The sequence below is a fragment of the Lepisosteus platostomus genome, chromosome 12 (assembly GCF_059453375.1).
Source record: "Lepisosteus platostomus isolate fLepPlt1 chromosome 12, fLepPlt1.hap1, whole genome shotgun sequence".
Classification (NCBI taxonomy): Eukaryota; Metazoa; Chordata; class Actinopteri; order Semionotiformes; family Lepisosteidae; genus Lepisosteus; species Lepisosteus platostomus.
Window position 1 is genome coordinate 44,715,751 of NC_142622.1, and position 24,859 is coordinate 44,740,609.

Consider the following 24,859-nt stretch of genomic DNA (forward strand, 5'->3'; position numbering starts at 1 on the left):
TATCTGACTGTTTTCTATTCACTGTAAATATTTGCATTATTAAAAAGCATTATGTCCCATTATCCTTATCTTGCACCACAATAGAAAACAGAATAAAACAGCTGCATAAATCATAAATATACACTAAACAAAACATTGGCCATAAGAAACACGAAAGAAAGAACATAACATTAATTATGTTCAATTATAATTATTAATTACAGATGTAGTACAGCTGTAAAAAGTCCCCTCCAGAGTACAAAGTCTAATTGTTCTATGGTAAACCTACCAGAACCTCATAGATAAAACTGCTCCAGTTAACTGCAGCAGTCCAACCTAGTGGACTTTAGAGGGTCAACACCTTGTGGTGTCAAGAAACGAGGTCAACACAACAAGTGTCAGACACGCAAGTGCGATGGCCGATTTGAAACAGTTTAATCGACGCAACATGCGAGACAATTGTGGATGGAAGCAATTAATAGGACTGAATTATTAATAATTAATCATTAATAATCAATAATTAACAATTAACAGGATTGAAGCAGCCGCCATGATCAAAGACCACGAAGCAGAAGCAGTTCTTAAGCGGGTCACAGCCCTGGAGGACAGAGTGAATTAAGATTCCCCTCCCCAAACTGACGCAAAACAAGTATGAAAACGGGAGCGTTTTGAGAACAGGAACCTATCTCAGAAGACAGCACAGTGCAAGGCAGGTACAGAAACGGCTTTGTTTATACGTCACTGGGGAGGCTGAACTCTCCCTGACCCCTTGAAATATGAGGCACAGAGACGCCATTACTTGGCGACTTTGATTCAGATTTCCTGTCACGTTGTTTTCACAATGGTAACAGCCCTTTTTAATTTTGTCAAGCATTTTCGTAGCCAAGTCCACTGTTTTTTTTGTGTGTGGTTAAAATCAAGTTTCTCCCGTCTACATTCGACATCCCATTCGGAAAGCATCTTCCTTGATTTTCTATCAAAGCTTCCACATGCTCATTCAGGTATGAAAACTGGCTTCTTACAATTTTTTCTGACATTTCAGGAAAGAGAAGCACTAAAACACCATAATTACTACTGGTTCCATTACTTACTTGCAGTGATTTAATACATTAAAAAAAAAAACTTCTGGAAAGATCAAATAGCCTTCTGTGGATACTTCGTTAGAATAGAAGCTATGCCAATAATCAAGATGGAAAGGAACAAAGTAATCATATAGATTTTTCTTGTTTCTGGTGTCAAGCCCTTATCTATATTTGCCAGTGAATGGTGACAGGGTAAATTAAGTAAAGAGCGTTGAAACAGCCTATTCAGAGACCAGTTTGCTGCGGTGCCTCTGACTTGAGCACATTATTACGAAAGAAACCTTTGCTTTGCATTGTTCATTTGTTATCTTTAAGTCAGTTTTTTTAACCCATCAGTTGGATAACTCTCCACTGCTGCTCTCTTTCCAAATCAAGTGTACACATTTTTTTTATTACAAGGTTCTAATACCAATGTGCATTTCAGGGACCTGTAAAATATATGACTTAAAATCAACTTTGTCAGTGGCGTAAAACATGATGAGAGCATTAATTATCATTTTAAGTATCTCAGAGCCCAGTATGAGCAAAGTCAGCAAGAAGCAGACATGTCACCCACAACAGAACTGAAACACTGATGCAGGTCATCAACAACCAAATTAAAACTGGAATCCAAAAAGCTTACAAAACCTCTACATCTTTTTTTACGCCTGCAAAAGGTAATTAACTCCTAACATGGCATTGTTTTACCGAGATTAACATTTAACACAGTTATAATCTTTCTGTATAGCTCAGGATAACCTCTCAGCGGCCATTTTGTTGTCTTGTACACACTTATTCCACATGACCCAAAGCTCATACCAACCGTTTAGCCAGTTAACTCCAAACTTGATAAAGTTTTGTTCTAGTGACAATATGACTTACATCACAGAAATGAACTTCCAGCTTAACTAAAGATAGCTGCCTGACCACTACCTTGTTCTTAAACTTGAAACTACTGCTGTCCATTACAAGTGGATTTAATTGACTTAAAACGTGACAGCTGGCACTGTGCTAAAATATGCTGTAGTCTTGCAACAACACGTTTTGCACCCATAACGGGTTATTAGCTGCTTGGCAAGACACCCAGTACCGCAAACTGCTTGTTACCTCCCAGCTCACTCACGCTGTAAGTCAGCTACCTGGGTCCCGAGTCTCGCGGTTTCCTACTGTTTTCCATGAAACTCTGCTGTTTAGAAACTTTATTTTTTCCGATAATATATAAGAGAAGAACAATATTAAATTCAGGTCCTCCTGCAAATCCAAAGAAGATGCTCAGCAAAGCCAAAATGCCAGAAAAATCATATTCCTCAACATGTTACTTTCACTTTTCATGCCAACATGCTGACAGCCCAGATTTGCATAATTACAGCCTGACTCAGATTTCAGACAAGCTCCTCAATCCACTGCTGATACAACGCCTTAGATCTCCAGCCAGAATCTCCTTCTGGAAAATTATGTAAGCTGTTACATCTGGGACATGTATGTTTTGTGTTTGCACATGCACTGGCAACTCAAAACCAGTAGCGTTTCATCTGCTGAACTGTCCAAAAGACTACACAACCCACTTAGTGTTCAAGTAAAGTCAAAACTAAAGTCCAGAAACACAAGGCATATTGATAAAGATGAGTCACATCCTAAAACTAGAAAAAGCCAGTGCTTTTATGAAATCCCTTTACTAAATATTACAGATGACCATTCCAAACCAAATCCAAGCAAGGCTGATAAAAATCACAACACCACAGCTCCCACTGCTAGTGCACAAACCCACTAAAACAAGGTTATTAGCATGGATTCCGTTGGGTTGCATCAGACTTTGTGTGGAGGTTGTCTTCTAACTTCACATACCAAGACATCAAACGTCTCAGGTTTTCAACAAATGTTTGTCTAACCAAAATTCTGATCTCTGCAAAGGTATTTAAAATGCTTTTAAAATCTGTACGAAAATGTTTAACATTTTCAACATTTAAAACGGTGTTGGAAAAAATGATCAAATACATTTTTATTAGTCTGTATTTTTCTCATGATAAATCAAATTTAAGTAAGTCAAAGTCAGGCAACATACAGAATCATAATGATATAGTCAGCGCTTAAATGGTTTCTTTACTGCTGCAGAAATATAAAAGCATGACTGCTAATAAAAGCAACATTAAAAAGAAAACTTCAAAAAGGGTCTTACAAATTCCAAATGTGTTACTCAGCCTACAGATATCAAAACATGCTGTTAAGAGCTTTAATGTTAATCCATACTATTCACCCTAAAAAAACCCTCAAAGACATCTCAAGATCTTCCTTTCCTATCCAGCTCTGCATTAATTTCATATCTGTTGGGGGGACAACAGGAATGATTTATATACACAGATGACGTTGCCTTGAGAACATCACACATCCGAGACGTAGATGCAGTTCTCCAACGAGCAGCTCATCAGAGGCCCCTCTCTCTGTATCTCCAGCATCTATCACTCCCAGTGCAGCCACTGGGCGAGCGAGCCTCAGACAGCTGTTACTCCAGCATAAACAAAGGATACTGACAAAACAACAGTAACATTTGTAACTAAAATATTATATATAAAGAGTATATTTGGAGGAATATAATAAAAACAACTGTCCATAATATCTTTCCATATAATGCAGAAAGGTGTTTTTTTTTGGCTGGAGTCAAGGGAATGTAGCCTAATAATAACCACCTTAAAATGTACAATAAAAAAGCAAAACGGATACATTCAAAACCATTTGCCCCCAGGCTAGAAGCTGACTCAACTGGATGACTAAATGTCTGAAAAGGCAGCTGACCAGGACGATGGCGGCTTCCCTGACAAGCCATTAATTCTTCCTTTTGAAGAGGCAGAAAGCAGGGGGGACTGGAGTTTAACCACTTACCGGAATGGCAGGGCCTTGGGGAGGGTGGGCCTTACCAGCAGCTTAACCTCAGCAGGCAGAATTCACTCGCTCCTGGCCTGCGAACTGTCAGCAGGCCCTCATAGGCACTGCCTTCGCTTCTAAACCGATAAACACACTTTCTTTTATTTTCAAGAAAGTAGGGTCATGCCATGCACCTGGTTTTCTGAGAAAGGTGAACAAAGCTATTCAAAGCTCACACTCCTTATCAGTCTCCCTGCAGCGTCCAATATTCCAGGGGGATGAGGTGAATGTTAGGCATGTCTAGATTTCTGCAATGAATCTGAATAAGATCTAAATTTACTCAAGGCCACAGTCCCCTTAGTTCTCAATTAGCATAGAGTGAAAATCTTGATTTGATCTGCTTCTATAATATAAAACATAGTCAAAGCTGTTCACAGACTTAAGAAAAAGGCTTAAAGAAAGCATAATGGACTATCCTGTATTTAGAACTGAAATGGTCTACAGTTAGATCAGATCGATTCACAGCTGACTGGTGGGTTTGGTCATTCTAACTTTATGGAGAAATGAAAAACACATGGAATACTTCCAAACCTCCAGAAAAAGAGAGAAAAATAGGCCTCTCTTTCCTTGAGTGCTTATGTACATCAATCACAATGTATTGTTAGTTAATGTGACATTAGTCTCATTGAGCAACAAACGCCAATATTACTAACAAGGTTGCGGCAGATAAAGGACAAAGATCAAATTAAGAACAGAATGCCAGTTGTCAAAAGGGTAAACGAAGTATTTCACAAGTAAAGTCTCACAAGATAAGCAAAGCATTTTTACTTTCTTTCATCAAGCAATACAATTTGCAAGGCAAATATGTCATTGCTGTTTGTTTGCGATTTAAAATGAACTCTTAAGCCGTAATTCATTAAGATTGTCTAAAGTCAAACGTCTATTCAGTTTGGGGAAAAAAATAAATAAAACTGCACCACATTAAACTGCTTTGTTTCTATCCCTCTCCTAAAGACAGCAAACAGTTTCCTGGAGCCAGCGCCGGGATTAGCTCCCAGGCTGCAGGCCTGCAGTGCACTGCGGACAGGTTCGCACAGTTGATGCCACTTTACTCAACCAGATGGCTTGTTCTGTCCTGAAAAGTCCAGCGCTTTCACGCTCCACATCAGAGCGGATGAAAAGAGTTAAAAAGAAAACGAGTTGGGGATAAGGACAAGGGGGGCTGAAACAGGGTAATAAAATGCATCCTGAAAGGCTTTTCAGTTCACTTCGGAGATACCCCAGCACGAAAGCTCCCACTACCCAGAAAAGGCTTTATAGCCAACTGTGACTTTTATTGGATTAATAGAAGGGACTGCTGTTTGCCTCCTGCCTCTGGGATCAAGAATGTAAAAAGATATACAGTGTAAGGAACACAGATCATGAACAGTGATGACTGAATTAATTTGCTTCTTCTCAACATTTTTCATTGCGAGAATTAGGATAATTGAAATACATCAGACAAAATACACTATGAAATACAAAGTCCACTACATAGTGGTTAAAAATGACAAAAATAGGCTCGAACAGTCGAACTCCATGTCCATATGCTTCTGAACACAGCAGTTCCACAGCAAGCTGTTAGAAACCAGCTCCCTCTTGCACTGCTGTTGTACTCGTGGCCTTTTACTTTTAGGATAGAAATCCAACAACAAGACTTTTTGCAATACATGCTGCATTTCATTCTCTATATGTCCCTTTCTTTTCTTGTGTCTCTACCCTTTTCCATTCGGTAGGGAATAAACCTGTACCTGTTCCTTTGCAGCCTATGCAAGCTGCTGCAGGTCCATACTCATCTATCTCAGTATGTCAGGGGCAGGTCTAGCAGTTAAGGTGCAACTTTGGAAATTATTTGTGAAACCTAAGAGAACCCTTAACAACAATGCAGCCCTCTGCACCACAAGTGGTTCTTGTGTAAGCTGTACAATAGAATAACAAAGAAATCTACTTTCCCATGTAAATAATTAAGGGTAAAAACAGCTTGATTTATCTTAGTTGTTATGAATTGCAGGCTCTTATACTAACAGCATTATTAAAGCAAGTGTGAGCAAGCCAACTGTTAGTATTGGATCACACACAGCCCCTGTACCCTGGGAAATCTGAAATGCATCGAACTGCTAAGCAATTGCAGACTCATTCGTCTCAAGGATTTTGACAGCAAAAGAACTACAAAGAACAGTTTCAAGTCTAAAACAGTATCATCATTACCAAACTATTCTCTCTCCTTCCCAGACCAAAGGAGCATTCGCAGTTCCTCCATCATACCGAGGAGTAGATAAACTAGACACGCCAAGAGTGAGCTTGTTTTCAACTAACAATTTCACGGTAGTTGTTAAATCATTTGACCATTACATATTATGCAAAAACTAAAGAAGGCAACTTTCTAAATGGATACCAACTACTGAAGCAGGACAGACACTGATACTCCTACTGCTATTGAGATCAAGACTCTAAACCTCAACTTGTTTCAACACTTGGTCACTTTTCAAATGACCTTTGTCTAAAACTATGCCCCAGGCAGTGTCCGGAGCCAGATTCCAGCTAAGAACACCTGTCTGTTCTGTGAGGAGTTTGTTTGTTTTTTTTGGTTACTTCCTTGTTCCCAAAGGACACGTAGGTTAAGAGTGATCACCTCCTCCAAAGTGTCCCTTTTACAGTCCTGAACAGACATGACTACAATGCGATCTGATACGAGGACTCAAAATCCGCAAAGACACTGACAAAGTCAACCCGGTGGGCTTCTTCAAAACGGACAGAACACACAAGTAGTGAATAAGTGGAAGTGCAGTTAAAACTGAGAACAGGAGGCACTTCTTTACCCAAAGGGTGGTGGGAGTATGGAACATGCTACTCCAGTTCCTATCAGGAAATGGGAACCTGGGATCAAATATCTTCTGACTCCCAGATGGGTTAGAAGGGCTGCATGGATTTCCTTCGATACTAAATATCCTGATGTTCTTTGCAGAAGGGGTTTCTGGAGGATGTCAGACTGGGGGGTTGTTCAGAGTCTAAGCAGTACTGGTGGAAAAACTACAAAGAAATAGAACCAACCACACGTGATAGGACAAATGACTTCCTGTTTGTGGCCCCTGATCTAGTACCACAGGCCCAGTGGGAGCCTGGGGCCTGAGCCGTGCTGCTGCTTGAGCTGTGCATTGCCCAGGGCCAGGTAGCGCCGCTGTACTCGAGACCCGAAGTGCTCTTCGGGGGGACTGACATCACCTCCCATCTCCACGCCAAAAGTCTGGATTCTGTTGTCAGCAGACTGCAAATGACCATGGGGCAAAAGGAGAAGCCTGGCTTCCAAAACCAGATTCTGTGTGTTCCCAACTAAATATTTTGTGGCATTCAGAATTTACAGAGCAGGTTATGCCTGATTGTCAGTAGGACACATATATTGAATGACAGATATTTAGAACCAATTTCATTCAGCAATAAGCTTAAAAAACATAAATGCTATACCTGTAGCCGCCTCTGAAAAGACAAATATGTACATATTTTAAGTCTGTATTACTATAGTGATTCTATGCATCATTCAAGAAAAACAAATACGGATACTCTGGTTTTCCATGAGACATTTCTCAGAGGCCTGGCTATATGGTGGGAGGAGAAGAATGAGGAAAATCACACTTTCTAGTAGAAAACCTAATATAAATTGAAAAACTGTCCAGATGAAATCTCACAAAGAGTGTAATTTAAAGATGTTAGAAGATGTTTATGGTATCGCTAGAATTCTTTGTTGTCTGGCATCAGAGAGTATTTTAAATGTCATATAAACATATAAACAACAATTGAAGTTACCAAACTGAACAAACAAAAACTTAATTTTCATTCAGTAGCTGACATTTTCAAAACTATTTCATTGGACTGGCTTCCAAGAACTCCTATTATCTTTACCACTGAAACAGGGCAACACCTGGGCTGGACACCTGGACTCAAACACCTTCATCAATGTTGCGCAGTAAAAGGCACATGAATACCTGGAAGCCAAATAAACAGGTTTAGAAGTAAAACAAAATACCTGAAGGATTTGCCTTCAGCATTTGTTTTTCAAACCTAGCCAACAGCTGCAATAAGGTTGTCTCAATCACTGGCCACACTGATAAACCACTTTTCCCCAAAATAAATACATCATCTGGAGTCCAGACACCCATGTTTGACACTTTTTCCCCCCACAAGCGGAGCTTGTCGAAAATATGGCTACATCTCTACTTCTAATTTACTCTACCAACTTCTGAATGTAGACATTATTGTACCATCTTAAACATTTTTGTTGAATTCATTTCTACGAAGCGATGCAGTATAATAATGCTGACAAAACACATTAAGCTCCTCTGCTTAGTTTCTGGATTGGCTGGGTGTCTAGAAAACAAGCCAACAGCAACTACAGCCCACACTGCCATTTTACTGAATTCCTATCTCTATTTACAAAACACTTGCAGAATTGACTATTCATGAGGTTTTAGCTGGAACACGTATGTTGTCTGTGACATAGGACTTCATTTTAAATAATAATCTCATGATACAGATCATCTGAGAAACTTTTCCGGATGATTTCTGCATCAATAAAACCAGGGTTCCAGCTTCAACAACCCAGCTAGGTACCCTGTTCTACACTCCAAGAGCTATAAAAACCTGCCTACACCATTTATAGCATAGGCTGGATGGGTTTGTACATAGCTATCTGGGACAATCTTTGTTATGAAAAATAATCACATGATCTAATTTGAAATTGCAAAGATGTGCCCATCACTACTGCAAGCAATTGCTGACCTCCAGTACTGTCCAGCTGGGGCAGATTGTAATGTAACACTGTAGCAATGACTGATGTTTGAGAGCTGGGCTTATCCAAACAAACCCACTTGTTAACTCAGTAGTATTAGACCTCCGGAGGTGAAGGGTGTGGTTTTTAACCTTTCTACTAAAGGCTTGAGTTCTGAAAATGCAAGACAGAACTGCAGTACTTTTCAGAAAGAGTTTAAATACTGTAAACTCCAAACAAACAAGACAATGCAGGGCTACCAAATGCATGTTAAGGCAAGCAAGTCAACAAATACTGCTAATCAAGGTAGCTGTGAAAAGACAATGCAGAGGACTTCAACATTTCACAAAAGCACAGGTGAAGCAGAAGAAGAAAAATGTGGAATGAATATTACATTTCTTCATACAGGAGTAATTAACTCCGAAGAAATCACAGCTACCTTGATTAGCAGTATTTGTTGACTTGCTTGCCTTAACACACATTTGGTAGCCCTGCAGTCTGGATAGTTCTGTAATAGTTAGACAACTAATCAGATATGTTAATGTAAATATAAAATTAAATCTCTCAAATCAAACATATACTAAACTATACATATATTAAACTGCTTTTGTTAAACAAAACTCAGAAACCTTGAATGAAAACTGTCACACAAAATCGACCAAATTCTTGAAACCTCCCAAACTCAAGGGTGATATGTTAATGACTAACCTGGTATTATAAGTCAAATTGCGCTAGTGTTTAGAATACCTAACAAAGATCAATTCAACACAAATCAATAAAGTACTCGATAGCTACTTAACTTGACAAGGACTCCATTTATCTCAAGAAGCACTGACTTAAAAAGATTAATCCACTTAAAAGCCCAGCATTTTACAAACTGTCTTGCATTCCCAATTTTAAAACGTTAGTATCTCTTAAGTCAAAGTTTGGGGAAATTTCATGTCTTCTGGAGTTCAGATCTTTTGAGGTATAAAATGAAACTTTCTCTTTCATGAATATTTAAGAAAATCTGCTCCTTTTCACAAGATAAACAGTTTTAATAGGGATTCAAACAACATTAAGATGGGACATTTGATACAGTTGTATGCAAAGGTTTGGGCACCCCTGGCCAAATTACATGTTTTGTTGATTTTCTAAGTGAAAATAAGTTAACACAACCTCTGCTTTTCCCCCACTCTTCCTTGCAGAACGCTTCTAGTTAAGAAATATTCTTAGGTCGTCTAGAATGCACTGCATGTTTGAGATCTACCCACAGTCTGGGGACTGTGAAGGCCATTCCAAAACCATCTTTCGTATCTGGAAGTAGTTCATGGTTGATTTTGAGGTTATGTTTTGGATCATTGCCTTCTTGTAAAATCCAACCTATTTTCAGCTTCAGTTTCTTCACTGACTGTGGGACTGTAGCTTCCAAGATTTGTTGATGCTTAGTAGAATCCATTCTTCCCTCTGCCCACACAATATCTCCTGTGCCACTGGCTGCCACACAACCCCAAAGCATAATAGATCCACCCCCATGCTTAACAGTTGGCAAGGTGTCCTTTTCTTCAAATGCTTCTCCTTTTTTTCTCCAAACGTTCCTTTGGTTCCAAAACGCCTCTGGCTTATCTAAGTGTTGTGTTGCGTGCTTAAGACGTTGACTTTTGCGATGAGATCTCATCTGGACATGATCTCAATCAGGTGGACAATGAGGAAGCTGGTCAGGCAAGTCCCAGTGAGGACCCCATCAAAAATCCCACATAGGATTTGCAGAACAGGACCTAAGTGATACTGCAAGCACATGGCAAAAGATTTTGGGTCTAAACATTACATCTGATGGAAACATGACATCAACAAATGTATTTACTGTAATGTATCTTCCCCTCTGAAGTCCTCTGTTTTCACATTCAGGTTTTAAGGTAAAATATAATACAATATTGATGTTTAAAATATTAAATGTTTTTGAATAAAATATTAAGTTTGAAAAAGGTGCAGGCATCATCTTGTAACTTCGCAAAATCAGGTAAAATAGGAACTGACTGAATACTTTTGCAAGGCACTGTAGTTAACCTTTCAGCTTGAGCAACACTATACATTCTATATTTGTGAGAGATATTGAACTATGTAGGGCAACAGACACCAAGACAACAAAACCAGGTTTCTCCACGAGGAAAAAGGGCTTTTCATCTCAGCTGTGTCTTTCAAGGCTGTGTAATTCAAGGTTGGCTGAATGACCCACTTTCATTTGTTTACATTCTTCTAAAAAAACAACACTGTAAATCCGCACTACAGTGGTAAACCACACAAGACCATTGTCAATGTTCCATTCATCTGCCCTGTTGTCCAACCACTGGTTCCAGTTCAGGGTCGTGGGGGACATGGGGAGCCGGAGCCTATCCCCGCCGGCCAAGGAAGGACACACCCAGGATGGGACACCAGTCCATGGCAGGGAGCACACTGACAGACACGCACCCTCTCACACCAGGGCCAGTTCTCCCAGAAGCTAATTAACCCTCTTTGGACAGCAGGAGGAAGCTGGAGCACCTGGAGGAAACCCAGACGGATCTGTCCCAGCGCGCCGCCACTGTTAATGTTCCTTTCATGGTAAATTAGGATATTTGTTTGATATCTGATTGCTTCTTGACTGGAGATGTAACGCAGGAAATCCTATGCAAGTTGCAACAGTTCCTACTTACCTACTTTTCCACACATAATACAAAGAATCCGATCACAATTTACTTAGATGATTGCTAATTTTCAACATTCACTGAAAAATTAAGATTTGATTAAAGATATTTATAAAGTGCATGAATCGTACTAAAGATAATATTTTGAATTGGGCAGAAGGATTAATTAATGGTCCTACTTTTAATAACTGTCACTTTCATTTCCAGTTTATTTTGAAATCAGAATTGAATCTGTGTTTTCTCAACTTAATTTCAGCTGCTGCAAGTTTTGTGCTTTTTTAGACATGACTTGTGTATGAATATAACCTTTGCTTCACAGAAGTGAAAACAGCCGACAGATTAGTACCATCTAGTGTTATTTTAGACTTTTTCATTTCTCTGCAACAAAATCAATCACTACTAGCATTAAAGATCAGACAGGTTTAAAACACGAGAAATTGCTATATAAAACGATAATATAAATTAATAAATTATGTTCTAAATCAGATTTAACACATCATCTCAAATGATAGCTCAATAATTAAATTAGCTCCAATTATTACGATAACATGCATATAGAAAACAGATATCAACATAAAGAACTTATCCAGTCGTTTACACATTTAGATGATTTCTCCAAGATTCATTAACTCCATTGAACAGCCATTAGCTGCTAGAAGGTAGTAAAAGCTGTTTTAGGTATGGTGGAACCACATTTTATACGCTTCACTGCCAAACTATGATTAAGAAAGGTAAATGAAGTGTACATTGTATTTGAAATACGGGGTCACATTACCACATTACCACAGCTGGGACACATTTCAATTAGAGTCCACTGTTCAGGATTTTTAAGGCTACTGCTTATTAACATTGCATAACAAAAAGCATCAGTAGGTGATTCCATCGAGTTGAATGTTACTGAAGACAACTGAAGTTATAATACAAACAAAGGGCTGGTATTACTTCTCTTATTTAATCTTTTCACCCATTTCTCAGAATCATCCAGTCCTCGGATCAATTAGCTACTAAATGCCTAACAGACCATGGACTGAATGATCTCTCATTTGTTAACACTCTTAGGTTTTCATTTCCAACAGTATTATGGCAAACCATTTTAAAATCACCCTATTTGACTTATGAAGAACTTGGGATGATTAACACAGTTATGAAAAATAAAAACAAGAGTGAGTAAGGATAGAGGCTGCCCTTTTCGTGCAAAGACTGAGATGTGACTATTACTGTATAGGAAGACAATAATGCAAGACACACTACCCCTCATCTGGAAGCCTTTGACCCTCAAACCGACACAAGAGAGCAGGGTAATTCAGCAGTGCGGGGTTTTTCACGAAGACTCAGGATGCCGTGCACGTTGCCATGGAGAAAGCACACTCCCACAAGTCAGTCCAGCATGCCACTCTCTTAATGGATTGACAAAACTAACCTTCTGCTTTCTCCCACCATGATTTTATAAGCAGAAAATGAGCATTACCCGGCTAAAAGATAATCAGCCCCACCCCCCCATGTTCAGAAACGAGAGTTGGAGGGAGATATTTCATTCACTTCATGTACTGAAAACAATATAAAATCCTTGTGGGCATAAATAAAGAAAATTCAGAGCATCCAAACTGATCTTTTTAACCTACTGGTTTCTACAGCCACCAGTTTGGAGCTGCCAATGGTATATTAGCGCAGTCAGCACAGGAAGGATGAGGACTTTGCAGCTTCTTCCCCTTCCTCATGTTCCATCTGCCGTTTTGCATGCTGGAAGACCCAGAGTGCCCAGACTGTATCAATCAGACAGGATGCAGGTCTACCAAGCGATGCCACAAGCTACAAGGGGCTTCAGTCGGCCCAGGGCTCATGGCCAAGTGAGCTTGACTTCTTCAGGAACTAACCCCCGTGACAGTTAGTCTAGACCACCCGGGAACACCTCGACAACGCGTCTCAAGCTGCATGATGAACGCGTGCCTTTACTGATTGAGCCAATCAGGAGGCTCCCCGAATACACATGTTTTCAGCCATCTGTTGTAAATGTACTGCATGGACAACCCACTCAAGCCCTGGATGTCATATTACGTCAAGGGGTTTGTATGATTATGATGTTTTCAGAGCCAGGAGTGTTACATGTTCTGGGCTTAGGCCTTTTTATGGTCAATCAAACCTTGTTTAATTCCATATTACCCCATTCATGCAAGCTTAGCTCAAGATGTCTGCACCTATTCCTTGTGTCACTCGAAATATAGTGCTTCGCTTCGTACAAAATATGACTGAACCTCTTATGTCCATCCTGCAGTTTACTGAATAAATTCTCACCTGGTTTAACAATACAAAATGCATTAATAATGTCAGACCATGCTTATAATGGTCTAAACCAAACAAGCTTGTATTTGTTCAGGTTAAAAAATCCACTAACAGCAAGAAAACATTTTAAATTAATGCAATAACTAAGAAGTGCTCACACCTTAACATAACTGAAAATATGTCAATAAAATTCTCAGAGAAACAACCAAACAAGAAACATGAATATTCAAAACTCAGACCTAAACTACAGATGCATACATTTGCTACACAGTTTGTTATAAAGTAATGTGTTTGTTTCAACCACTCCTATTTTAAAACCCCTCCAATGTGGGGACAAAAGACTGGACCAAAACCAAGACCTAAAAATGGGTACAGAGACAGGAAGGCGAAATTTGCTCTGTCAGAAACCATTATACTTTCAAAAGGGGTGTGGAGCTGTGGTGAGACCTCCTGGTCACAAATGCTATTGTTTGACCTTTCACATGCAGAATTTCCTATCCCTACACCCCCCAGCTGGGCAAGAATTCGAAATCACCCAGCAGTGTGGTATGTTTGTGGACCCTCTCCTGCAGATGGGAAGGATATCCTAGGTTACACATCAATCCACAGCTCTTCTTTTATGGGAAACCAACAATAGCAGTGGCTACTCAAACGAGCAACACATTCTTTGTTTTATAGCACTCATTTAGAGTCCATGACTCAATAAGGAATAGGCTTTGTGGTTTTTTTTTGTCTTAAGCCTGGATTTGACTCATTCATACATGCAAAGGAGGAGGAAAACCGAGAAAAATGTATTGTGCGTGAGAGTTATATCAGTTTTTTTTTCAGTCCACAAGTGTGGCAACCTAACTCACTAGTCAAACTCTGACATCATGGCATTCCAGAAGCCTCTGCCTGTGCGAAGACTTCCTGTACATTCCCCAATAAATGGAGGGCAAGAATGAGTCACAGAAACAGGAGGCTGTAAAACCTGCACTGCGGGCTTCTGTTCTGCCTTTTACAATGCATGCATTTCACTGTATAGTATCTATGGATATTCACTGTGTAGAACCCTGCTGTGCATCCTAAACCCTCTCCCAAGTCAACGTGCATTAAACAGAGAAACAGTCAGAGGACAAACCCAGGAGAAGGAAGTAAATTCACTGTTTGGTGCACATCAGCAGCTTTTCTGAGGCATAGTCTTCATAGGCTTAGCTCAGTGCGAGAAGAATTTAATTCTGTTGTTGTGAATCACATCAATGCTATTAATAAACTGCAAATACTAACAGGCAATTCACAAAAATGCTTATAAAGCAGAAAACTGGTATGACAATTGTGCATAGCTTCAGTGTTCCGATATGTAACTATACTGTACGTTAAAACATTTTTCACATTGGTATCATTGGAGCAAGCTTATTAACATGTTCAGCTTTAGTCACAATGTTCCGATTCCCCCATAATTCTCAGAGAACGCTGTAGACAAGAAGGCATACAAAAACACAGGAATTAAATGGAAATTCATCTCATTTCCTACATTTCCTTCTACTTATGAACTATCAAGGAACTCCCCGTCAAGAACTACAGCACAGCACAAGCTGCATCATCCTCTGGACATACAGAGAACAACCTGCTGGAAAGTCAACAGCATCACTTATTCGGTTAGAATTATTTTACCATGGACATAGCCTAATTTAACCAGTCTTGTGCAGAGGCGACATCTCAGAACCCAGATGCCACAAGCAGCAACCATATTTTAAATACGGTCTTACCCACGCCATCACTGAAGCCCATTTTATACCACAGCTGCCCATACAATATCCTCAGGAAACAACTTCTATGCTCTCTGGTTACTGGGGGAGGGGCAGCTTTGGACAGAAAATATGCAAAGAGATGCAAACAAAATACAGGTAATGTAGAACTTTGCTTCATTGAATTGAAGTGGTTTTGAAGAGCTTACTAAATATTACTCTGGTTATATTGAAATTCAAGACTCTTAAAGAACTTAATTGCAAATACCAGATACTGGATAATAGCAATTTATCCACTAAGGAAATAGCTTTAGTTTCACAGCGAGCTTTGAGACTAAAAATGGCAGTGTCAAATAGTTTCAGTAAGAAGAAAGCTCTACTGTACATAGAAATGTGTAGTACTAAACAATAATTAGGTAGACATTATAGCAAAGTTTCAAGAAACAAGTAATTGATTTTGGTTTATTTGAAATGGGTGAAAATGCCTTAAAAGAGGAGAGTTTCATCTAATACACTATATATTTGTTTTCAGGTTATTCCGAATTCTGAAATGAAAAGAATTAAAAATCTCAGTTCTCTTTAAGACCAATAAATAAAGTTGAGGAGCACAATTTTAAAAAAATCATTTTCCTTCTTTCCAGGTAAATAAAATGACTTTCTTTAATTGATCCGATGAGTCAGAAATGCAGAAGAGACTGAGAAAGAGACTGTTTTTTCCCAAGGCATAATTCAGGAGCAGCCTGTGTATAACTTCAACCCGCGACATGATATACTTAATATTATACAAGCATAGACAAAACTGTGCTATCATTAGATGTCTGCTTACAATAGTCAAGTGCAAAGGAGACATTTTATTATATTTGACAAAAAAGCATTAATCACAAAACTGGAGCTATGAAAATTCTTTAATCACTTAATAAACTGCAACCAGACTACAAAAGATTGAAGGAGGATTTCTCTTTATCACTTTCTTACTGCTTTTGGTCTTTTCAAAGCTGGCTTAATTTCTCTTACATTATCTGCAGCGATACCACTCGCAACTCATCACCCATATGGGCTCTCCACTGTACCCGCCTCGCACATTTTAAAAATAACTACCGTTTTCATTACATAATTTGTCGCTTCGAACCGACAGGAAAGCATTCGGCATTATTCCTATTGTTAGATTATAATCAAAGTTGGAAACATATATAGGCCTCTGCTATTCAAATACTTCCAAGTAAAAATGTTAAGTGAAACATCATTTCGTTTTAGCAAAAGACGCTACAGTAGCACTTCCACAATGAACGACACCCAGTGAGTGGTCTGTTCTCGATTGCCTTACCACCATATATATGAAAATTAACATTTTTACGGAAGAACAAAAACTACACAGATACATTTGTTGTGTTTAATTTGAAATTTTGATCTAATCAGGCTCTTGTCACCATTTTTAGCAATGCTTCGTTTATTCAAAACAACATACTCCAAATTAGAGTCATTTAGAAATGGAATACATGAAGCGATCGAGTTACGATGCCGTTGAAAGAATCAATTGTGAATCCACTGAAACAATTATCCCATTAATCTTGGGTGCTTTGATAATCTACCTTTCTTAATCGTTGGATGTCTCTGTTGATACATTTTGGGGAATTAATTCAAAAAATTATTTACAGCTGTTAATAAAAAAAAAACGAAACGCAATACTCGCTGTAGTAAAATGACAAATTGTGATATTTCGTCAATTTATAAAACATACATAGCGAAACGGAAAAGTATTGTGTATTTTGTATATTTCTACAAGTCAACGGATATTTAAGTATAATTTATAATGATTTAAAAATCGGTTCTGGAATTTACATACAACACTGTTTTTGAAGGCACCTTGATCGTCCACATGATCAGATTGCGAATGGTCTGTGTTTCTGCACCTAGAGTGTGTACGAAGGCATACGACCCGCTGTGGGTTTTTACATCTCACTAATTTTTGACTTATTTTATGTTCTTCTCCTTTAATCCTTCTGTTATTTTGCGCTGACCACAGAGTTATTGGATTTCCTAATAAAGGGTCTTTCCTGACACTCATGAATTCGGTAGAATTGCGCATGATCACCAACAGCCTGGAGACATCGCGCCTCAGCCGCGTCCTCTGTCTCTGTGGGCGCCCGCCCCAGGGCTCCCAATGTCGGCAATACTGGTGGGTTGAAACACCCTGTCGTGGACCCAAGAAATGCTCATTCACGAAGCCGAGCAGAAAATCAACGTTGTGTCGCACCGCACCCTTCCTAGGAAAGTGGGGCTGTGGTATCACTTGAAACACCCTTCGTCTTGGCCCACAGAGAGCCCATTATGCGATATGGCTTCTTCTAAGAATTCCTCCGTTTGCAGGGTTTTATCGTCTGGGCTGGGGGCCATTCATGCCCCTTCCCAGAAAACGCAATCAAAACAGTCAAAGGAACGGTTCACGCGGTTCGACACAATAACTGGGCAAAAACAGTTTTCAGAAAAGCCAGTCCGTTTAAACACTCAAGCGCACCGCTTTCTACAACTCCTTAATTGAACGTGCGACAATAGTAAACCTTTTCTATAAAAAACTAATATTTATCTTAAAGACCCCCCCCTTATTGCCAGTTTACCGGTCACCGTCTAGAAGACATAAAAAAACAAACGAATTAGAACAAAAATAAGTATAATGAATACAAAAATAGGAATCCGTTATAATAATTCCGTACATATTTATAGCGTGTTCATCCCAAACGATCACAGACCGATTTACACCGGCCGTGACATGCCAGCGCGGCCTCAGCTCACGACAGGCATGGCCAGGAACAGCGAACCAGCTCAATGAAGCAGGAAATCGAGGGAACCCCAGCAGGGGTAAACCCAAAGTGGACTCCCAGGTTACCACATGCCTGCTCTTACAAACAGTGCCAGGGGAGGGTTCATGACCAGGCAGTCAGGACCTCAGTTTTAACAGCTGGTGTGGCACCTCCTCCTCCACCAGGGTCGCTCAGTCAGGCACCTCTGCCTTGGCTTGGAGGTTCTGACCCCGAGGCAAGAGCACTCCCTGCTGGTCACCCAGCTCCTGTGTCCATTTCCTTGCAGGACGCCCATCCTGGTACCGACAGCCATCCCTTATTCACCCCCAGAGATCCAACAAGATCAGGCTGCAGGGTGGTAATTCTGAGGGCAGCAACGCTACTGGAGCTTACAGTACATCACACCACAGTTTCCATAACATGAACTACACAAACTGTGCAACAGTCAGCATCTGACCAGCCCATGAATCCCTTATACTGCATGTAATCCTTATCCAAAGTAAGGGCAAGAGAAAATGACTGGCCAACACTCCAAAAGTATTCGGCCCACGTAATGTTCGTCTCTTCGCCTGGTATATTTAAATAGCACCGAAACAGTTTCAAAAGAATGCTGCCGTCGTGAAGTACCATGTGCCAGCTGAGGACACACCTGAGAGTCGAAACATGAAACAACCCTCAAACAAACAGCTGAAACTGGGCCTGAGAGAAGCTGCAAGAAGCAAACCCTGGACAGGTCACTGCTGGACGAGGGTTGTTGTGGATTTCCAGGCCGCATATATGGGGATTACAAGATGGTGGACCTAGTGTCCTTCACTGTCATGTGACTCATTGTTTTTAACTGACTGTGTCCACAGTTTCTAATCAGACAAACAATCACATCACCAGTGGCCTTTCTGCTAAGCAATTCACCACCGGAGATGAATGTTAAATTTTGCATTTTCCCCTTCCTTGAAGATCTCGTATTTTAAGGAGGTGATATTTCTGCAGCAGAGCAGATTAAATGGAAGCAGGGAGAAAATGCGAAAACAGAGCACCATCTGGTGTGCTGGGCACTCGGCCCTCTGCACCAGGGGGTCAAACACACACGATCACTGGGCATGCTCGTGTTTTAGCGCTCTCTATCACACGGCCACTCCCCCTGCTGCTGACCAGCCATTGTCCCCAGGGCAAAGGTGGAGAAGCTCTGGCAGTTTGAAGTGGCCCAGGTGGGGGAAGGGACATGAGGCTGCTAGTGCAGAGAAAACCCAAGAGATCCAGTGGTGTCCTCAACACTTGCTTTTGATTCTTCAGAGGGGTTTAAAAGAGAAAAGGCAGTTAAACGACTCTATCCCATATATATATATATCGCAGCATGAGAAGCTACCTTTTCCTTCACAACAAAAATAATTGTGCTCATTAGTACTTTATATTCTATGGTTTATACGTGATAGTCTGCATTGTCCATTTACTGGTCTTCTACTGGTGCTGTGTGGTGCTCCTGTGGAGCTGCCCAGAAGGAACACAGTGCTTCTGTAGCGATGAAGTTGTAAAGGCACGCTGAACCAGACCCCACTTCTCCTGCAGCTGTAAAGGAGGATTCTGCACGTCACCAGACCAACCAACATCACGTCATCTTACAACATAAAAAACACATCCTGTGTTATAAAGCATCTACGTAGCAGCACAAAATGTCTATTACATTTAGAACTCTCAATGCCTACAACCCTTCTGGTTATTTAAAGGTTTTGCATGTACTCCAAAACACGTATCCACATATTAACAGGCATGCAAACCAACTAGGACCCTCCTTTTCATTCACTCATGATCCTTCTTACTTCATTCATGCACACCAGAGCTCATGCTGGAGCTCTGTCCTGAGTGTTTCCCCATTTCAGTGGCTGGAGGAGGAGGTTCTGAGAGAGCTAACCAAACCAAAGCATCACAGGCTCTAGGGCAGACAGATAAAGTCAATCTGAACGGGACTTTTATGCAAAACAACGGATTTTACAATTTTAGCATAACACCAGACCTGGGGAGTCCACAGTAGCATGTGTAAATGATCATTTCAATCCTTCACGAACAGGATATCTATTTTCTCAAATCCAGAAACAATGGGGCTAAATTAAACCCTTTCTTCTTTTCACAACGAAACAAGAGCTCTAAAAAATAAAAGGAGTTCTACAATTCCAGTTATCCTGTTTACTGGCTTAGAAGAAACACTAACAATTTCTTCCAAAGGGATGCTCACGATATGCTGTACTGATTTATGTTCTGAGCATGCTCCATTTCCCTCACATCAAAACAGAATTATTTCCTCAAACACAGGTCTGTTTTTCATAGGACACCATGGTCTTACAGGAATTTGGATTTCAACAAAACCATTAAGTTTACTCAGGAAACCTCAAAATCAGAAAATGAATTGCAGTGTATAACTTGTACTTGACATCAGCCTCTCTTTCTTGTAAAAAACAGAACAAACACATTGTGACCCGAAGGAACATAAGGACTTCTCAAAAACAACACAATTATTACGTTGCCATTACAATACTGACGGTGCTGATCATACACACACTGGGAGAGGATCATGAGATTTGACAGCATACAAAACCCTGGATGATTTTTCAGTAAATTTTAACAAACAACCCTACAGATTGACCAGAAACATTACTACTTACAACTCATTGATTTCTTCCCCAATTCCTAAGCGTTAGGATCCCAACCTTCAGAAAGTCAAACTAGAGAGTGTAATATAAATTGCCACTCTCTATGCAATGTTGTAAACTTGTGCTGTCTCTAATAATGTTGTGTTTTTGCCTCATGAAACATATTTTCAGATTAAATGAATTAAAAGCTTCAGTTATGACTTTCAAAGCTCTGTAAAGCTCTAGGATTTTTACAGAAGGCACCCTTTCATTAAAAAATGAGTCAATTAGTTCTGGAAAACACAAGTTTGCAGTTAAAACTGATTGAATATCAAACAATTCCAATAAGAAAAAAAGGTGTTTGCCAGTTATGTAACCATCAGAACCTGTTTTTGTTTCGGTACAAAAAAAAACAAACATTTTTTGTTCTATCAAAGGACCGTGAAGTTGGTTCAAACAAAAAAAAAAAATCAAGCGACTAATTTGCTCTACCAAACAGGCACCAAAAAAAACTGGAAAACAAGGTTTCAGTGCCATAACATGGAATAGTAAACGTTTCAAAACGTGCTTCTTCCAGGCATGTTTTCATTCTGAGCCAGTCCGGATTTGGTTGCGTCAACATGTATGTCACTGACGACTCAGATTTGAAGACATGATTCTGCTAGTATACAATGTACCGTGAACATACACCCTGCGCTGCTGCACAGGTCTGATTAATTTAGTGCCTTATTCTGAACAGTCGAGGGCTTAAAAGCGCAATATGACTTGCAATACGCAACTTCTGAAGTCGGAGCGCTCCGACACTAAGACCAATTAAGCGTTCAGCGCCTTGCTGTTATTTTTTAGAAACCACGCATTTTTAAATACAGGGCTTAGACAGGTACTTGCGCTAACTGAAAGGACACAGCAACCTGACATTCAACACAGAGGAAACCATTAAACTGAATCGTTTCTACAAATTCTGGCTATAGCAAAAGCATATGAGAACATTAAAAACCATTCTAAACTTCATATTATGAACTGCCGGAATACTGCTCTGACGCGCGGACACTCTTCACCGAAAGCCGCGACTGTTAGGCATCTCTGAAGGAAGGCAGTGGCCACAGGAGAGTCAGACCACAGCCCCTGGTACAAGTAAACGGGGAGCCACACGTCTCATCGAAGGCCAAAGCTTTGGAAAGACTCACGTTCTGAGTAAACGACTCAAATCATTGCTGTGAAACGAATCGCGACCGTACGCCCTGAAGGCGAATTCTGTTCCAAATCCCAAATACGGCCAGTTCCGCTCCATCTTTGCCTCCAGTTACATTTATTGGAGCAGGGAGAGTCGCTGGCTTCTGTTCATTTTAATCTACTGACAGTACACACGGAAATACAAATGAGGTCCCTCGCCTCTTTCCTAACACCTCAGTTTGGTCTTTTGCAAGTGAAGCATCGCGTTGCGCCACGCTAACGGAAGAAAACACACACACACACGGAAAGCCGCACAACTGGGGAAACGCGAACGCGCCGGGGCTCACCTCGTTGTCATGCTGCTGGCAAAAGCTCATCCTGTCCTGAAAGACCGGCAGCAGCGAGTAGCTGGAGTGGAAGGACTGGGAGATGGTGACGGGCGCGTTGGAGTTGTTGGTGCGGCTGGCCAGGTGCACGGTCTCCACCAGCCGCTCGATGAAGTGGTCTTTGGTCAAGCGGACCCGCTGGTGGGCCCGGACGCAGTTGTCGCAGAGGTACTCCTGGCAGTCCAGGCAGTGTGAGGTAGCAGGGTTGCCCTCGTCGCAGGAGCTGCACTGGGGCTCCCCAAGGTGGTGGGGCCGCATAAGGCCGTGGGAGTGGTTGTTGCTCCTGCAGCTGTGTTTGTTGTCCTCCGAGGAGACCACCACGTCCAACAGATTGCTGAACAGGAAGTTCGTCGACGGCAGCGCGTCCACCCCGGACTCGGAGATGGAGACCTTCTGGTCACACGTCGGGCACCGGAGCTTGGAGGGGTCGCCGGGGCTCCGCTGCCCTTCCAGGCACTGGCGACAGAAGGCATGGAGGCAGGGCAGGACGTGGAGCCTCCTGGAGGATGAGGTAGAAGAAGTGGAGGTCTGAGATGAGGAAGATGAGGTAGATGAGTTGGAGGAGATCGGAGCCGAGGAGCCGCACAGTTCCTTACACAAGGGACATGTCTGCAGATCGGAATCTGGAAATGAAGCCATTTGCAACACAGCCAATGTAAAGCAGGATCAAATTAAAACGTTACATTGAGGCGTGCGTGTGCCTCCCCCTCTGTTTGTAAACCTTGTTTCCTGTCGTTTAATCGTTTAACGTTCCAGGTTGTGTTTTAAAGCGAAAGACCCAGATTATACCATTGCGTATATACACACACACGCGCGTTCAGCTTGCCTTTTACATATCTGAACCGTCTTTGGGAAATGTAATTGTCCAGGTAGGGTTAAAAAAAACGACGCTTCTCCGATAACTTGTCTACGGTCGAATTCAATTCAAAACGGCGTGCGAATTACGGAAATCTCGAGCGAATTGTTAAAAATTAAAAGTAGCCTGCTCGTTTCGAATTAAGAGAAATGAGGTTAAAAAAATCAGTTACTGTGTATTAGTCCCTCGCTTTGTTTTGTTTTTGTTTTCAGATCGCCAGATAGTGCAAATCCATGTTATTTATTGATCTGTTATCATTGTATCGGTTTATTTTATAATCCTGCGAGATGCAGCGGCAACATTGTTGCGAAACACGAAATCCGTTGTGTGGTTCCTGCTCCGATCCTCCCCCGCCACCGCATGACGACAAGGTTACACACTCAATACGGTATCAATTTCTTAATCCACAACATATATTTCTTCGCAAGAAATTGTTTGTTGTTTTTTTCCCTGCCTAGTCCACCATCGGGTCCTCCTGCGCTGCGCCAAGTACGTTAAACAACAGTGAAGTCCGCCTAGGAGCAATTCAATAATTCATCAAAGCATTTAATCAGAAGTAACACGATCTTCTACAGTTTCTTCGTATCGATTTTCTTTTAATATGCCAAACTCTTCATTTCCATGTCGTCTTCCTTTTTTTTTTCTTCTCAGTCCATCGCCGGACCGAGGTCGGGATTGATTGAAGCAAACATGTAATTACAGAACAGCCCGTTCCTTCACCAAAATTGCACTGTATTTTTCCACTGGCTTTCCTGGAACACCCGAAGGAAAACGCACACGCCGATTCCCCCACCAGTGAGACGGTGTGATACAAGCCGCCGGGAGGGGGAAAAATTTCCTGAACCTTCTTCTTGCATAAATACGCTGTGGTACCATTAACGTGTGTGCAGTACGCTTAGGACGCGTGTTGTTGAAACTGACCAGAATCCCTTTAATCCCGAAAGGAGTGAACCCACTTCCGCTTGATCAGCGAGGGGCCGGCCAAGGCGAGGAGGAGCCTGGAGAGGCGGAGAAGCACACACTCGCACAGCCCTCACGGGCAGATGGGTCCTCGGCAGAGCTAACTAACCAAGCGCACGATTAAACCCGACATACTTTGCATTCCTCCGAAGAAAAACCCAACACAAACACCTCAGCCAGCCAGGCGCTGTGGGCGCAGTTTCGGGCAGCTGCCCCGGACCTGGAGTCGCTGCAGGATTGCAGTGAATGTGGTCGCCCTCTTTTTATTTAACGCCGTCGTATTCTGGCAACATTTCGAAGTCCCCCAGAAAAGCGCAGAAAGAAGAGGTTGCCAACATATTACAGGGCAAAAGACCGCTTAATTTAATCCTGATGGGTAATAATAAAAAGTTACACTCAGGTATTAAGTCTGCTGAAGGGGGCGGCACTCGCACGTGTTTACAGAGCGGTTTTATTGTGGCTCCACAGTTACTTTTGTTTAGAACCAATGTTATTACGCGCGATGCACGTATACAAGACACTAAAGAAACCAAGTTAGTTTAAACCCTCACATCAAATTATTATTATTATTATTATTTTTTAAAGGGTGGGATTGTGGTTGTTACTGGAAACAATCTGGACTGAGGAGCGCATTGATGCTGGCTTGTTTTGAAATCACAATTTTCAATCAAAATTCATATCATCTGCGACATTTG

General features: G+C 41.0%; 1 protein-coding gene across 1 annotated transcript in view; it reads right to left on the reverse strand.

Moving 5' to 3' along the window:
• trim71 (tripartite motif containing 71, E3 ubiquitin protein ligase) overlaps positions 1–24,490 on the reverse strand; it is a 45,385-nt gene extending 20,895 nt beyond the window's left edge. Inside the window, exon 1 of the mRNA XM_088602219.1 lies at positions 22,310–24,490. Coding sequence (XP_088458345.1) covers positions 22,310–22,987 — 678 coding nt within the window. The 5' untranslated portion in view covers positions 22,988–24,490. The remainder of the gene's footprint in view (positions 1–22,309) is intronic.
• Positions 24,491–24,859: the final 369 nt, after the last annotated feature.